The sequence below is a fragment of the Xenopus laevis genome, chromosome 9_10S, assembly GCF_017654675.1.
Source record: "Xenopus laevis strain J_2021 chromosome 9_10S, Xenopus_laevis_v10.1, whole genome shotgun sequence".
Lineage (NCBI taxonomy): Eukaryota > Metazoa > Chordata > Amphibia > Anura > Pipidae > Xenopus > Xenopus laevis.
In genome coordinates this window covers 101,044,969-101,061,839 of record NC_054388.1, presented here as the reverse complement: position 1 = coordinate 101,061,839, position 16,871 = coordinate 101,044,969, and the positions used below count along the sequence as shown (strand labels likewise).

The 16,871-nt window shown below is 40.7% G+C and overlaps 1 protein-coding gene across 1 annotated transcript in view; it reads left to right on the top strand.

Moving 5' to 3' along the window:
* Positions 1-16,871, top strand: part of crebbp.S (CREB binding protein S homeolog) — a 70,551-nt gene that overhangs the window by 29,913 nt on the left and 23,767 nt on the right. Inside the window, exons 3-11 of the mRNA XM_018239249.2 lie at positions 4,849-5,025; positions 5,978-6,227; positions 7,394-7,504; positions 7,673-7,897; positions 8,808-8,907; positions 9,627-9,773; positions 11,325-11,442; positions 13,057-13,249; positions 13,355-13,408. Coding sequence (XP_018094738.1) covers positions 4,849-5,025; positions 5,978-6,227; positions 7,394-7,504; positions 7,673-7,897; positions 8,808-8,907; positions 9,627-9,773; positions 11,325-11,442; positions 13,057-13,249; positions 13,355-13,408 — 1,375 coding nt within the window. The remainder of the gene's footprint in view (positions 1-4,848; positions 5,026-5,977; positions 6,228-7,393; positions 7,505-7,672; positions 7,898-8,807; positions 8,908-9,626; positions 9,774-11,324; positions 11,443-13,056; positions 13,250-13,354; positions 13,409-16,871) is intronic.

The following is a 16,871-nucleotide window of genomic DNA, read 5'->3' as shown; positions in this document are numbered from 1 at the left end:
ATCACTCTAGTAAAAAATCCATGTCTCACTGCGACACCTTCAGTTAGTGAGTAGGTGAAACAGCTTGCCTGAAAGCAGTTCCATCCTGAAAGCACATGACCAGGCAAAATGGCCTAAGGTACTTTGACCAATAAGCTGCTTACTTGATCTGAGGGTCCCAAGGGGGCAACTGTTATCAACCTATGTATGTCTAGCTTTCCTTACTGAAAGTTTAGTTAGGTTGGCCGAATCTCACAGATGCTTAATTCAGATTGCGGCTTTGACTACAACTTAAGTATTGAAAGACATTTTTCCTTTTTTGTTTCATTCCAGTGCTACATTTGACATCATGGTACTGCTTAAATGTAAATGTTTTAGCAGCCTAAGGGTGGTGGAGATTAGTCGCCCAGAGACAAATCGCCTCTTCTTCGGGCACCTAATCTCCCCTAAATGCCTTCCCGCCGGCTAGAATGTAAATCGCACTGGGGTGGCTTTGGCTTTCTGAAGGTTCCTCGTGAGGCGTCTTCGGAAAACGAAAAACGAATCTTTCAGAGTGCCGTCCCCCGGCGATTTACATTCTAGCCGGTGTTAAGGCATTTAGGGGAGATTAGTCGTTCGATAAGAGACGATTTGTCGCTCAGCGACTACTCTCCATCAGTAGTCTGCCACCACCCTAAACCAGGTTGTTTGCACCACACACTAAAAAGTTTAAAAAAAAATTTCTAACCTAAACAATGTGATTAGAAAAAAAGGTCGAGGACCTTGAGATAAGATTTCGGAGAACAAAATGTAAAAATGTGTTTTTCATGGTCCAAATTCTTGTACAGGTATATACAGAATAACTCTAATATAAGATATCCACATCCAGAAATGGCAAGGTTGGTTTAATACGTCTACACAAGTAATCTGAACTATTTGTGCACTTGTGCAAACTAGATGTAAAGAAGGTTCCATGTTTTTTTGGCTACGAACAAAAGATAGACACATAAAGGTGCAAAGCAAAAATGCAACATCCAATTGCAAATCTGCATACTAGTGTGCCTAATGGGTTGTGCAATAACAGGTGTTTAGACTAAACAATATTTAAATGAATGCAACCAATTTTTGGTGTACACAATACCTTTTATGCCTGGTGTATGACTTGATATCTAATTGTGTGACTCATTAGAGATTCACTAAATTGAGCATTTTTTTTAGACTGAATACCGTATCTGCATATGCAAATTGGTAAAATGCCAGCAGGGGGAAAATATGCCGTTTTTGCAGTCATGTTGGCTAAAGTGTGATTTGAAGGGTTTAAAAAATAGTTCAACCAGGCACCTGGTTTTGGCTGAATTCTTGGATTTGACTAATCCCAACCAAATCTAAGATTTGGTGTCTCTACTTATAATACCTAAGGCCCATGGCATACCAGGCTCCTGTTACCCATAGACCCATAGGAGAACTAAACCCCAAAAATTAATATGGCTAAAAATGTCTTTTTATACTGAACTTATTGCACCAGCCTAAATTTTCAACTTCTCAATAGCAGGACTTCAAACTTGTCACAGGGGGTCACCATCTTGGAAAGTGTCTGTGACACTCACATGCTCAGTGGGCTCTGAGCAGCTGTTGAGAAGCTAAGCTTAGGGGTCGTCACTAATTATCCAGCAGAAAATGAGGTTGGTCTGTAATATAAGCTGATGCTACAGGGCTGATTATTAAGTTCTGATGATAATTGCACTGGTTTCTGTGCTGCCATGTAGTAATTATCTGTATTAATTACTAATCAGCCTTATATTGTGACATTTCTATTCTGTGTACTGTATATTGTGAGTGGGTCCCTAAGCTCAGTAAGTGACAGCAGCACAGAGCATGTGCAGTGAATCAGCAGAAAAGAAGATGGGGAGCTACTGGGGCATCTTTGGAGATACAGATCTTTACTGCTAAAGGGCTGTGGTTGCCTTGGGCTGGTACAGAAGCCCAAAACATAATGTACAACATTTCTACTTCTTCAGTTAGGCTTTGCTTCTCCTTTAAATGTAATACCAGCATTACTTTGAGGTTTTAGCTGTCCCAATGGAGAATCAAGTCACAGGTGGTACTGATGCTTTGCCTTTTTACTTTTTACACCACTATAGATTGGGGAGGCTTTAACAAGTTGAATTAGCAAGGTGGTTAAAATAATAATTAGAGCACAAGGTAAACACTAGCAAACTTAGTAAATTGTTTCGAAAAAATATATATATTTAAAAACTGCTGCAGCCTGAAATTGTCTGATAAATGCTTGTATTGCCTAGTTTACATTGTCTTGCAAACTTTATAATAATGCATGCAAAACGTAAAGACACATGGTTAGTCCTGGGTGTATGAGCCATTAAAAGCGAACTAAAAGTTTAAAAAATAAAATAAAATATGGCTAGGGCAACTTACAGTACCAGCTGAAAGGTTCAAAAACCATATAACAATAATGCCTTCCATGTCTTCTAAGTTGTACATAGCAGCTCACCGTCATGGATCTTGTTAGTCCATGGCACTGCACATGCTCATTGTGCTCTCGGCTGCTGTTGGAAGCTTTTGGGTTATTGGAATTACTCAAAACGTTAGCTGAAAGTGTGGTTACTATGGGCACCTTCAGAAGCACTGATCTTCATTGCTAAACTGCTGTGGTAGACTTGATACAGATGTCCAAAAAAAAGTGATGTTTGTCAAGACGGACTCTTAATTGAGCCTCCAAGTTCTTTAGAAGAGGCAAGAGTTGTGAATGTATTGATCTCCATGAACTGATGCATCTGATCCACCAGCAATATGCTAGGGTGAATGAGCAATCACTTCGTTTTTGTTGCCTTCTGTTGTCCTGTTAATTTTAAAGGGGAACTATCATCAAATATAAGCTTCAGCATACTGAAGTAAGAAACTTTTTAAATATAATCAATTAAATATTCTGTACAGAAATAATCAAGTTTATCTTCACTATCCCTCTCTCAGCATCTGTTTCTGTTCATTCTTTCTTCATTCAGGAGTTGGGTGTCAGATGAATGCTCCAATATATTTTATAGGGGGCTCCTTTTGCCTAGAAGATGTATTAGAGCTTACTCTATTAAAATCACCAGACATCGTGTCTCTCTACATGCAGAATTTGTGCAAAAGGCAGTTATTTTGTTAGATTTTGTTGGTACTGGAATCAGTTATTTCAGTGAGCTCTAATTCATCTGCTAGGAAAGGAAGCCCCCTTATTAAATACATTGGGGCTAAAGGTGGCCATAGACGCAAAGATCCGCTTTCCCCGGATATGCCATTAACGAGCATGGCTATATCAGGGGTAATCTGAACGTTCGGCTGTATGGCCGAACTATCCGATTATGATGCGCAATGGGCTCCTACGGGATCGGTCGGGTCAAAATCAAACCTGTCCGACCGATCTACGCCGGACGAAAAATGTCGGCACTCTCCACACACGATACGAAAATCGTACGAATCCTCGATTTGTACGATAGGATCTGTGCGTCTAAGGCCAGCTTAACTGTCAATGAATATCTGACACCCAACTGCTGCATGAAGAGAGAATGAAGAGAAACCAGGGTTGGACTGGGCTGGCAGGGCACTGGGAGAAAAACCCGGTGGGCCCATGTCCGCACCCACATCTGGCTCTTAATGCCGCGACCCCCTTTGTCAGAGGTTGCGGAGGAAAACTTTGTGTATGCACACAGACGCTCCACACACGCCAGCACTGTAGGTGGCCCTGGGGCAGCAGCCCCAGTGGGCCCTGGGCCCCCCAATCCGACGCTGAGAGAAACAGATGTTTAGAGAGGAATGGTCAAGATCAACTTGATTATTTCAGAAACAATACCAAATATTTAATTGATTGTATCTAGAAAGTTTCTTAATTCAGTGTGAGGAAGCTTATAAAAAATTTTTTGCGATAGTTCCACTAGTGATGTGCAGCCCGGCCAGGTCTGGTGCAGGTTGGGTCCGACCTCTCATTCCTCTTCATGGGTGGTGGGCAGGTGCGGCTTGAGTTCTTCTCCTGCTCTCCCCACGCCAGCCACATTGCACTGCCGACTTCCGGGTTCTTCTTTTATAGATGCAGCGCCTGCTCGTCCCACCCCTTTTTTGACGTCATTGGCGGCCGCGGTTCTATAAAAGGAACCCGAAAGTCGGGCGCAGGCTGAGGGAGGGCGGGTCGGGTAAAACCTGACCTGCACATAACTGTCCCACCAGCAGAACAATGGTAAGGTAATCAGATAACCGCTCCCTGGTAGATATAAAAACAGCACTCCGTAGTAAAAATTCATGTCCGACTGCGACTCCTTCAGTTACATTGAGTAGGAAAACAATAGCCTGCCAGAAAGCAGTTCCATAGTGCTGTACTGGTTCTTTCTGAAAGCAGGTGACCAGGCAAAATGACCTGAGATGGCTCCTACACACCAATTTTACAACTATAAAAAATACACTTGTAGGTTAGGAATTACATTGTATATGGTAGTGAATTTGCAGTGTAAACAGTGTAATTTAAAAATAAAAACACAATCATGACAGAATCCCTTGAATGAATTTCATTGTGAGCTGCTGTTTGCACCACCCTATTCTGGAATTATTAGATATTGGCCAGTTCTAATATATATTGCCTTGGGCATGTATTTTCTCACAATTTTTTTATGGACAATGTATCTATTTTCAATGTAAGTCAATATAGACTTGTATTGGAAATGCCTTGTACATGTTCTTTAATTGATACAAATCTGTAGGTTGCATCTTTACCCATGTAAAACTAGTTTATACCTTCTGCTTGAATTTCATGTGGCCGTAAAGGATGGATTTATCCATGTCACATTCTGGATTTCTTGGAGAGAATGACATTTATTCGTCTATGCTAATTGTGTTTTATAGATGGGACTTCCAGGCAACACTAGTCCTTTTGGACAGACATTTAACCAAGCCGCAGGTCAGCAAATCCGAGCCCAGGGAGTCAGCCCTCAGCTACCTGCAAAGCCTGCAATGGCAAACAGCCTTCCTCCTTTTCCCTCTGACATCAAAAATGCACCTGTTGCTAATCTACCCAATATGGTAAGCGTCTTGTTAGTCTGTACATATGCAGCTAATGTACCATCATGTGCTATACACAGTATTTAGGCTTTTTAATATAACATTTATACTGTTAGGTCCCTCATTTTTGTTTTGATTTTCTTATTGAAGACATGTATGCCAAAAGACTTGGCTCCCATCCTTAAAGGGGTTGTTCAACTTTGTGTTTGCTTTTAATATGACTTAGAGAGGGATATTCTGAGACAATTTGCAATTGGTTTTCATTTTTTATTATTTGTGGTTTTTGAGCTATTTAGTTTTTTTGTGTGAAAGCTTGAGTCAGACGAAGAAGGCAAATTAATGCAAAAAATGATAAAAAATAAAAAAATAATGAAGACCAATTGAAAAGTTGCTTAGAATTAACAGTTCTATGACATACTAAAAGTTCAATGAAAGGTGAACCAACACTTGAACGGAACAGTTCAGTGTAAAATGAAAAACTGGGTAAATAGGCTGTGCAAAATAAAAAAATGTTTCTAATATAGTTAGCCAAAAATGTAATGTATAAAGACTGGAGTGACTGGATGTCTAACATAATAGCCAGAACACTACTTCCTGCTTTTCAGCTCTCTAACTCCGAGTTAGTCAGCGACTTGAAGGGGGACCACATGGGCCATATCTGTTGAGTTTGCAATTGATCCTCAGCATTCAGCTCAGAATCAAAAGCAACAGTTATGACCCATGTGGCTCCTCAAGTCCCTTATTAATTACTGCCTGGTAACCAATCAGTGGAAAGCAAGAGAGCTGCAAAGCAGGAAGTAGTGTTCTGGCTATTATGTTACACATCCAGTCACTCCAGCCTTTATACATTACATTTTTGGCTAGCTAACTATATTAGATACATTTTTTATTTTGCACAACCTACCGATTAACCCAGTTTTTATTTTTATACTGAACAATTCCTTTAATTATAATTTTTTTTTTTTTCCCTCAGTCTCCTTTGCAGGCTCAAGTGCAGCAAGTTGGTATTGGCACAACGCCTTCCATGGGAACAGGCCCAACAGCTGACCCAGAGAAGCGCAAGCTTATACAGCAACAACTTGTTTTACTGCTTCATGCACACAAATGTCAGCGGCGAGAGCAAGCAAATGGTGAAATGAGGGACTGCTCCCTGCCCCATTGTCGCACCATGAAGAACGTTCTTAATCACATGACCCATTGCCAGGCCGGGAAGGCCTGCCAAGGTAAGATGGACTCGAGTATATATAGGGATGTAGTCACCTGCTTGGTTTGTCTGCATTGAAATCAAATATGGGACATTGGCAGGGCCACTTATTATGATTGAAACAGGAATATGAACGATTTTTGTATTTTATGATCCTGATTTGCTGCCATGACATATGTCCTTGAGTGTGAATCTTTGAGATGTGCATGCTTACAGAGGGAGGATAAGTAGAAGCGTGCATTTTCTTCTCCATCAGAATTGTCTTGTATGTAGAGCAGGGGTGTCCAAAAAGTAGATTTCAGATCTATGGATTACAAGTTAAAGGTCTACTGGTAGATTCCAGACACTGTCAACAAACTGCTTGACTAAATTACCCTCCTGTTTTATTCTTTTCATTCAGATATTTATTAGATTATTAATTAAAGGACATGTAAAGCCTACATTTTCCTAACATGTATGTAAGTTGGGCATATCTTCCCCACCCAAGCCACATCATTTGTACTGCATATACCCCCTCCATTTGCCAGCGCCATCACATTTTCCTAAATCAAATAGCAGCTTTCACCCGGCAGCCATTTTCCCTCTAACATCAGTAACATTGGCATCTGCAAACAGAACATGTATGCTTTAAAGTTCATACAATGCAGAATGCAGGTTACACAGACACAACATGCTTTGATAAAAAGTTCTTCTGGGGTTGAGCACTGTAATGGTTAAGCTGAGCTCTGGAGAGATGGTTAGAAGAAAGGATCAGACAGCTAGAACCATCAATGCTATCTCTTCATTGACTGTTAGACTGTAGGGTGTGTTTAGTAAACTGAGCTGAGAAGAACTGAGCATGCTCATAAGTCAACAGCCAAAGCAAATTTTTGAGGGAGGGGTCAGATTGGTTAGAGGAGGATAAGGATTTCTAAGTGATTAAGGGGATGCTGCAGCCTTACTGTTAACCTTTTAACAACCAGAATGGCAGTTATCCGAAGATTTACATGTCCTTTAAGGTTACATAATACACAGTTTGTTAAATACAGCAATATACATTTGCTCATAAATTAATATAAAGCGAACAATGCTTTTATGGATGTAGATCATAATGGGACAGCATGACTAACAGTAGACCCCTCATTCGCTAGTAAAGTATGGGCACTCCTGACTTAAATCTATACTTCTCTTCTCTCTAAACCTCAGTTGCCCACTGTGCTTCCTCAAGACAAATCATCTCTCACTGGAAAAACTGTACGCGGCATGACTGTCCTGTGTGCTTGCCATTGAAGAATGCCAGTGATAAGCGCAATCAAAGTGAGTTTAATTTTTTCCTTTTATGGCTCTTTGATATGTATGGCAGGGTTTTCTTTTTGCATGTCTGCAAACAATATAGATAATATTAAATCCTTCTGGTACCGGAACACTCCTGCTTTGCTTGAAATGTAAAATAACTTAACAACTTGGCGTTTTGACTCTCCACAGATCTCCCGGTTTCTTTAGCAAGTGGAGTACAAAGCCCCATTGGCACAACTGGAGGGGGCCAGCAGACTGCTCCTTCACTAAGCAGCCCGAATCCTATAGACCCCAGCTCCATGCAGCGAGCATATGCTGCTTTAGGACTTCCCTATGGGAATCCAGCTCAAGGCACTGGGCAGCAGCCAGCGCAGACTCAGGTTCATCAACAGATTCGTAACATGAATGCACTAGGTAAGTTCTAAATCTGTTTTGGGAATCTTTTTGAAACCTATCTCTCTGATCATGTGATGAACTTTCTTTTCATGGCTTAATAATGTTTAAACCATACATGAAGATAATTCAAGATGTGACCAATGGAAACTTTAAAGGGATTCTGTCATGGGGGGAAATCGGTTTCTCAAAAGAGCAAACAGATTTATTATATTTAATTGTAAAATCTGACATGGGGATATCCATTTTGTCAGTTTCCTAGCTGTCCCAGTCATGTGACTTGTGCTCTGATAAACTTCAGTCACTCTTTACTGCTGTACTGCAAGTTGGAGTGATATCACCCCACCCTTTCCCCCCCAGTAGCCTAACATAACAATTGGAAGGTAACCAGATAGCAGCTCCCTAACACAAGATAACAGCTGCCTGGTAGAACCAAGAACAACACTATAAAGTAAAATCCAGGTCCCACTGAGACACATTCAGTTACATTGAGTAGGAGAAACATCAGCCTGCCAGAAAGCAGTTCCATCCTAAAGTGCTGTCTCTTTCTGAAAGCACATGACCAGGAGATGCACCTACACACCAATATTACAACTAAAAAATACACTTGTTGGTTCAGGAATGACATTTTATATTGTAGAGTAAATTATTTACAGTGTAAAAAGTGTAATTTAGAAATAAAAACTGCACCATAAAAGTCATGACAGAATCCCTTTAATCTTGTTAGAGCAAAAAACATTTTTCCCATATCATAGTAAATAAATTATGGTATGTTTTTGAAACAGACAATTACAACAAATCTGCCTTTTGGCCTTGCACCTTATTTAAAAGTTAAGTCTTGTGTTAATAGTCATCATGCTCAAATGTATTTTAACATGTTACAGGAAAAGCATGTTATAATGCACAATATTTGAACCGTCCTTATCTGCAGGTGGAAACCAGATGAATCTTACAGCGGGAGGAATGACTGTTGAACAGCAAACAAATCTGATCTCTGACACCGCTCTGCCCACTGCCTTGGCAAACTCAAAGTAAGACTGAGCCTATAGTTTAACGAAACACTAGCGTTTATTGTAATATGCACCTCCGTTCATTCGTTGGCTAATGTAACCGAGCATGTATGTGTGTCCATGGTTTGTGTTTGTGAGCACAGAGCCTCATATAAGCTAGAGGAATGCAGACTTAAGTGCATACATTGCCAAAATTGGCCCCTGTGCCAGGTGCTTAGTAATAGTAAAAAGCCAAATCTTGAGGAGAGGACTGCATCAAAGCACTAATGCAGTTCTTGCCTGATGGGATTTTTTTTTTTAAATTGCTTGATCAATATCTGACCAGCAATTGTAAGGTCCCCCACACACTACCCAATAAACTAAGAACACTATAGACTGCTTTAGACTTTGTTTAGCAAGCAATAAAAACTGGATACAGCAAAGCGTATATCAGACAAAATGCAATATAAGTCCAGGACATCTGCTTTAAAAAAAAAGATTGTTTTGTAGCATATGAGACAAATATGTTGCCAGATTCCATATATTTGTTGTTACGTGCCCTTTAATTGTCTAGCTATCTCTTAAAATCATTTAAAAAAAAAAAATGATAAAACGTGCACTTTTCTCTGCCACCTTTGTTGTAAGTAACCTACAAGGCAGTAACTTGAGTTTATCATTTAGCACTGACAAAAAAATCTACGGATAATGCAAACCTTTGTGTAGATTGTTGCTGATCTTTGCTGTGATTCTTACCACTTTAGCTCATTGTTGAGTGATGGGAATGGCCAAAGTACAGTTGGCAACCATGGCACTATGCCTACAGCAGCACCCCCCTCATCTACAGGAGTGAGAAAAGCATGGCATGAACATGTGACACAGGATCTCCGTAATCACCTTGTACATAAGCTGTAAGTAATAAGTGTGTGTGTGCGTGTGTGTGTGTATCTGTGCTTGAATTGGGATCAAAAAAGTGGAGGGATGGTATGTTCGCGAGCTTAGCGCCATTGCAATCTTTTTGCCCACACATATAAGCCACACCCACCCTTATATTAAGCCTCGCCCACCAATACTTTTTAGTTGCAGACACTTTAAGTCAAACCATTTTACCATTTACATGTTTATTAAAGGAGAACTAAACCCTAGGTATGGGACCTGTTAACCAGAATACACAGGTGCTGCGGTATTCCATATAAGGGTTCTTTCTGTAATTTGGAACTCCATACCCCAGTCTGCTAAAAATCATGAACATTAAAGGGATTCTGGTTATGATGTTGTTTTTTTTTTCTAAATTACACTGTTTACACTGCATATAGTTCACTCTACAATATACAATTTTATTCCTGAACCAGCAAGTGTGGTTTTTTTTTGTTTTAATATTGGTATGTAGGTGCATCTCGGGTCATTTTGCCTGGTAGATCTAAGAACAGCACTTAATAGTAAAATCCAGCTCCCACTGTGACACATTCAGATACATGGATCAGGAGAAACAACCGCCTGCCGGAAATCAGTTCCACCCTTTCATGTGCTTTCAGGAAGAGCCAGCACTTTAGGATGGAACTGCTTTCTGGCAGGCTGTTGTTTCTCCTACTCAATGTAACTGAATGTGTTGCAGTGGGACCTGGATTTTACTATTGGGTGCTGTTCTTAGATCTACCAGGCAGCTGTTCTCTTGTGTTAGGGAGCTGCTATCTGGTTACCTTCCCATTGTTCTGTTAGGCTGTTGGGGGGGGGGGGGGTGTTATCATGCCAACTTGCAGTAAAGAGTGACTTGACGTTTATCAGAGCACACGTCACATGACTGGGGGCAGCTGGGAAACTGACAATATGTCTAGCCCCATGTCCGATTTCAAAATTTAATATAAAAAGAAAATCTGTTCTGCTCTTTTGAGTAACTGATTTAAGTGCAGAATTCTTATAGAGCAGCGCTATTAACTGATCTGTTTTGAAAAAAAAAACTGTCCCTTTAAATAAACCCAATAGTATGGTTTTCCCACCAATAAAGATTTGTTATATCTTAGTTGGGATGAAGTTCAATATTCTGTTTTTTTTTTATTACAGAGAAAAAAGAAATAGGTTTTTTACATTTTGAATTATTTAATTTAAAATTGACTCTATGGGAGACAATCTTCCTCTAATTTGTAGCTTTCTGGATAATTGATCTTATACCTCAACTGCTTAATACAGCCAAGTACAGTAGGTTTTTTTTTTTTTCTAAACATTCAACCTGCAAGCCCTGTTTAATAGCCTACCTGGATTCTCCAACCGACTTGATGCAATTTAGTTAAAAAAAAAAAAAAGCCATCCCGCCTCAATTCCAGCACTGATATTTCTTTTCTAAATCGCCAGCATGCGGTGATGTTCTTTATCACCACTGGGACACGCAGATGCACATTTTGTTGCTACTTGTCAGAAATAACGTTTGTCCAACATGCATCTAATGTGTGTCATCCTTCTTGCAGAGTTCAGGCGATCTTCCCCACTCCAGATCCTGCAGCCCTGAAGGATAGGCGCATGGAAAACTTAGTGGCTTACGCTAGAAAAGTTGAAGGAGATATGTACGAGTCGGCCAACAGCAGGGTAGTTATGCTCGCTTTCATTTATTTTATCATTAACTTGACTGTGCTGCTAAAATAATCACCTGTTGCCTCTGTTACTAGCTGGCTACTAGGCTCTTAAAGACATTTCACGTAGGAATTGCATTAAAAATGTCATAGTGAACATGACCATGCTGAATTCCGTCCTTGATAGTTGGATTTTAGACTTGCCTTAGCCGGTGGAGGAAAGAGGCCACACTAAGTAAATTTATTTTAATTCGAGAAATAAAGGAAAAAATAAAACAAAGGGAATATGATTATTTACCCTTTATAGTCTCCATTTCTCTCCACAGACAGCACGCCAAATTCTTAATTAAAATTCGCCTTTATTTGTTCCATCTTGGGGCAGCATAAGCATGCGACGTTTCTAGTGGCACTCCACTCTTTATCAAGCTTTATAGTCTCCTACAGCTTCCATAAAATGTTTCTTGTTCATAATGCACTTTTATTCCTTCCTGAGCTGCAGTTAAGTCAGTCTGGCTTGAACCATCCTTAAAGGAGAATGAAACCCTAAAAATGATTGACTAAAAATACCATATTTAATATACTGAACTTATTACTCAAGCCTAAAGTCTGTTTGTCAATAGCCTCAGTGATCCAGGACTTGTCACAGGGGGTCACCATCTTGGAAAGTGTCTGTGACACTCACATGCTCAGTGGGCTCTGATTGGCTGTTGAGAAGCTAAACTTAGGGCTCGTCACTAATTATCCAGCAGAAAATGAGCTTCCCCTGTAATATAAGCTGATGCTACAGGTTTGCTGATTATTAAATTCTAATTGCACTGGTTTCTGTGCTGCCATGTAGTAATTATCTGTATTAATTACTAATCAGCCTTATATTGTGACATTTCTATTCTATGTGTACTGTATATTGTGAGTGGGTCCCTAAGCTCAGTAAGTGACAGCAGCACAGAGCATGTGCAGTGAATCAGCAGAAAAGAAGATGGGGAGCTACTGGGGCATCTTTGGAGACACAGATCTTTACTGCTAAAGGGATTTGGTTGCCTTGGGCTGGTACAGAAGCACAAAACATAATGTACAACATTTCTAGCTACTTCTTTAGTTAAGCTTTGCTTTTCCTTTAACAGCTTGTGTAGCCCTCCTGCTTTGTCATATCATATGGGACATGTGTAGGCTGGGCATTAGCCATAAATGGAATATTCTAAAGTAGGAATAAACCCCAAGTTCTTTTTCATAGGTTTCAGATGGACACCACAACACTGTTCTCAAATGTATCCCCATGTAATAAGGAGCAGAATATGAATGATGTAAACCAAGCCCTTGTAGGCAACAAGATGCTTCAACGGATTCATTCTGGATAAAAAATATTGAAATTTAGTCCTGAATCTTATTTTTTATTTCAGTTATAGAACCCAGGCAATGAAACAAATAAATATAGGCAACACTTTGTTCCTCAAATCTTGCAGGTTAGGGGTGACTGTGCACTCCGGCTCCTCTGAATATTATTTTTTGTGTCGATGGGCACAGCATGTATTTACACTCCTGGTGCAGTAGTATAGTTTAAAAAATGTTGCCAAGCTATTTTAGGTGCCTTTTATACTTGGTTGGTCAGTTTCCATTTTCTCTCACCCCATAGGATGAGTATTACCATTTTCTGGCTGAAAAAATATATAAAATACAGAAGGAGCTTGAGGAGAAGCGAAGGTCACGTTTGCAGAAACAAGGAATTATGAGCAGTCAGGCACCCTTACAAGCCCCTGGAGCACAACCTACGGCCCTTACACAGACATCCCCTGCACTGGGACAGACTCAGCCTGTGCGGCCAACCAGTGAGTGCAAATAGCACAATGTGTAATTTGGGCTACTTACAGAGGGGAGGTTGCATTCATACAATTTATTCCTCATGTTTTCCTCCCTTTTTATTTTTCCTGCAGACGGCCCTATATCCATGTCTACGGTACCTATGAACCGCATGCAGGTAGCTTCAGGTAAATGTTGTTTTCAGAATGGCTTTTGTTGCCTAAATGAATGACAGGTCACTCTTTAAGTTAACCCCGCATGCTGTTCACAATTTTTAAATTGGGCTTAATTTTGTCGTCCTGTTATTCTTAGCCACCTTTTAGTTTGGCTTATTATTTGCCTTCCTGTTCTGCCTTTTTCAGCATTAAAATCTGTCTGATAGTGGGTCCCTGACCTTTGCAACTAAAAAATCTTTTGCAGCATAAGGCTGCATTTTTATTGTTACTTAGTTGTTACTTATCTTTCTAGTCAGGCCTGCTATTGAAACCACTACCTGCTTGCACATTAACTGGAACACTAGAAATCAAATAATGGGTGTAATTTCAAACTAGAAGGCCTCTTGACGAAAAGCTGCAACCAACGTTTATTAAATGGTTTTAAAATAGTCACTTTCTTTTCCTGCTTAAAGGGGTGGTTCACCTTTAAGGTAACTTTTTATTGTGTTCTAGAACGGCCAATTCTAAGCAACTTTTCAATTGGTTGTCATTATTATTATTTTTTTTTATAGCTATTTGCCTTTTTCTTTTGACTCCTTGCAGCTTTCAAATGGGCTGACTCCCTTCTAAAAAAACATATGCTCTGTAAGGCTTCAAATTTCTTGTGATTGCTACTTTTTATTTCTCACCTTTCTATTCAGTTCCTCTCCTATTTATATTCGTCTCTTATTCAAATCAATGCATGGTTGCTAGGAACCTAGCAATCAGATTGCAAAGTTGCAAACTGGAGAACTTCTGAATAAAAAGCTAAACTCAAAATTCACAAATAATATAAAGTGAAAACCAATTGCAAATTGTCTCAGAATATCACTCTCTATATCATACTAAAAGTTCTCAAAGGTCCCACGATTGCCAAACTCCAACGCGCTGACTCGGTAATAACCACGGATCCCACTGAAATTAATCATATCATGACGACCTTTTACACAGATCTTTATAGTTCTAAATTGGAGAGTGGGGATGAAGCGCTGGACCAATTTTTAGATGGTTTGAGGTTTCCTACCCTTTCTGAGGAATTTCAGCAGTTTTTAGATCAACCTTTGTCATTAATAGAAATCCAGGAGGCAATTGACTCTTTCCCTGTAGGTAAAGCTGCCGGCTCGGACGGCATTCCGATAGAGTTCTACAAAAAGCATGCCCCGTTATTAGCCCCAAAACTGTTAGAATCCTTTAATAACTCCGTCTTAACCCAAAGCCTCCCCGCCTCCATGTATGAGGCTACTATTGTACTTCTACCCAAACCCGGCAAAGATTTAACCTCCCCGGAGGCTTATAGGCCCATATCGCTACTGACATCGGATGTAAAAATTCTAGCGAAGGTGCTTGCCAGGAGACTTAACAATGTCATCTCCCACATTATTACTGAGGACCAAACCGGTTTTATCCCTCACAAAACCACCGCGCACAATATTAGAAGGCTGATGCTTAATTTGTCTGTGGACCACTGTAATAAGGGGCAAAGAGCTGTGGCTGCTTTAGATATAGCTAAAGCTTTTGATACAGTGGAATGGGCGTACCTATGGCGTGTCCTTAAAGCATTTGGGGTTGGCCCTCATTTCACTTCCCTAGTTCAACTTCTCTATAAGACCCCGGTGGCGTCCCTAAAACTCAATGCTTCACAAACTGAGAAATTTACCTTAGCTAGGGGTACACGCCAGGGGTGCCCTCTGTCTCCCTTATTGTTTGCCATGGCCATCGAGCCCTTGGCTTTAGCAATTAAACAAAATCCACGCATTACTGGCCTACGCCTGGCAAACAGAGAGGAAAAAGTGCAAATGTATGCTGACGACACTTTAGTGTATTTAGGGGACACACACACTTCACTGACAGAACTTCTGACATTAACTGCAGCCTTTGGTCGTATTTCGGGCCTTAAAATTAACCCCTCCAAATCCACACTTTTTCCAATAGATCCCATAATTGGTCCCCTGAACCCGGATTGTGCAAAACTGCATTTGGTTGATAAATTTACGTACTTGGGCATTCAGGTTGCTACCCCTGTATCTTCCTATTATGCTCTTAATGTCGCACCTTTACTACACTGGGTTCAAACTAAATTTCAGGCATGGGAACTTCTCCCTTTGGGTCCAACCGGGCGAATCCAACTTATAAAGATGGTGATCGCCCCGAAGCTTCTTTATGTACTGTGGCATGCGCCTATTAAGATCCAAACCCCCTTTTTTGCCCACTTAGAGACTCTCTTTCGGCAATTTATCTGGGGAAACAACAGATGTAGACTAGCTATCAAAACGCTGCAGAGACCTAAAACTGATGGGGGCATGGCCCTCCCTGACATGCACCTGTACTACTTGGCGGCCCAACTCGCACAAATCCGCACTCTGAAAGGGGCTCAGCCGGATGACGCCTTGTTTCAGCTATGGCAGTGTTTGTTAAAGTCTGATCTCCCTCCTTTCTATGCCATTCTGGCCCTGAACCTTTATAAGACTAAACAGTTGATGAGCGACTGCTCCCTGGTGGAATCCCAGAAACTCTGTCTGCAACGGTCTCTCCAACTGGCCCATCCTGCGGTACTAGAACTGCAAACCCCCTTATGGTATAACAGTAAACTGACCCCCCTAGACAAACTCTCCAAGCCAAAGGAATGGATCCAGGCAGGGATTTGGTGTGTAGGCCAGGTTTAGACCGACAATGGCATGGTCTCCTTTACTGAGTTACGACAAACCTACTCATTGCCCAAATCTCAATGGCTAGTATACCACAAAGTAAGGGCTGCGCTTTATAGACTGACTAAATCTAAACATCTACAATTTGGTACCTCCTCCATAATGGAACAATTGATCTCAGAAAATTCCCGTCATTCCATCACCCACTTTTACAAAGAATTACAAACTTTGGTATTGCGGAGAATCCCTATCAAGGCAAGGGCGCGCTGGGAGCACTCCATTGACTATATTACTGATGAACAGTGGGCCCAGGTGTTGTTAACCCCTTTATCTATTTCTCCCATATATAAGTACAGAATTTTACAACTGTACTTGATACACAGAGCATACTATACACGTTCTCGGCTGCACAAGGTCAACCCGGATATTCCGGATATCTGTATTAGGTGTAATGCTGAGGAGGGAACCTTACTGCACACGTTCTGGTCATGCCCTATTTTACAGGAGTACTGGGTTGGGATACAAAAACGTATTACCACCATCCTGGGTTTTGAGATCCCGCTTGACCCCAAGTGGTATATCTTAGGTATGGACCCACCTACTCAGTTGACTCGCCCAGCAAAAAAAATACTTCATAAAATTCTATTTCAAGCGCGCAGACTCATTGCCCAGGTATGGAAATCTCCACTTCCCCCTCTCTATGCTGACTGGGAAAAATCGGTCCAAAACATGTGTAATGTAGAACAATTGATTGCTAAGCGTAACAATACCTCTGATCAGTATTTGAAAGTATGGCAGCTGTGGATACTGGA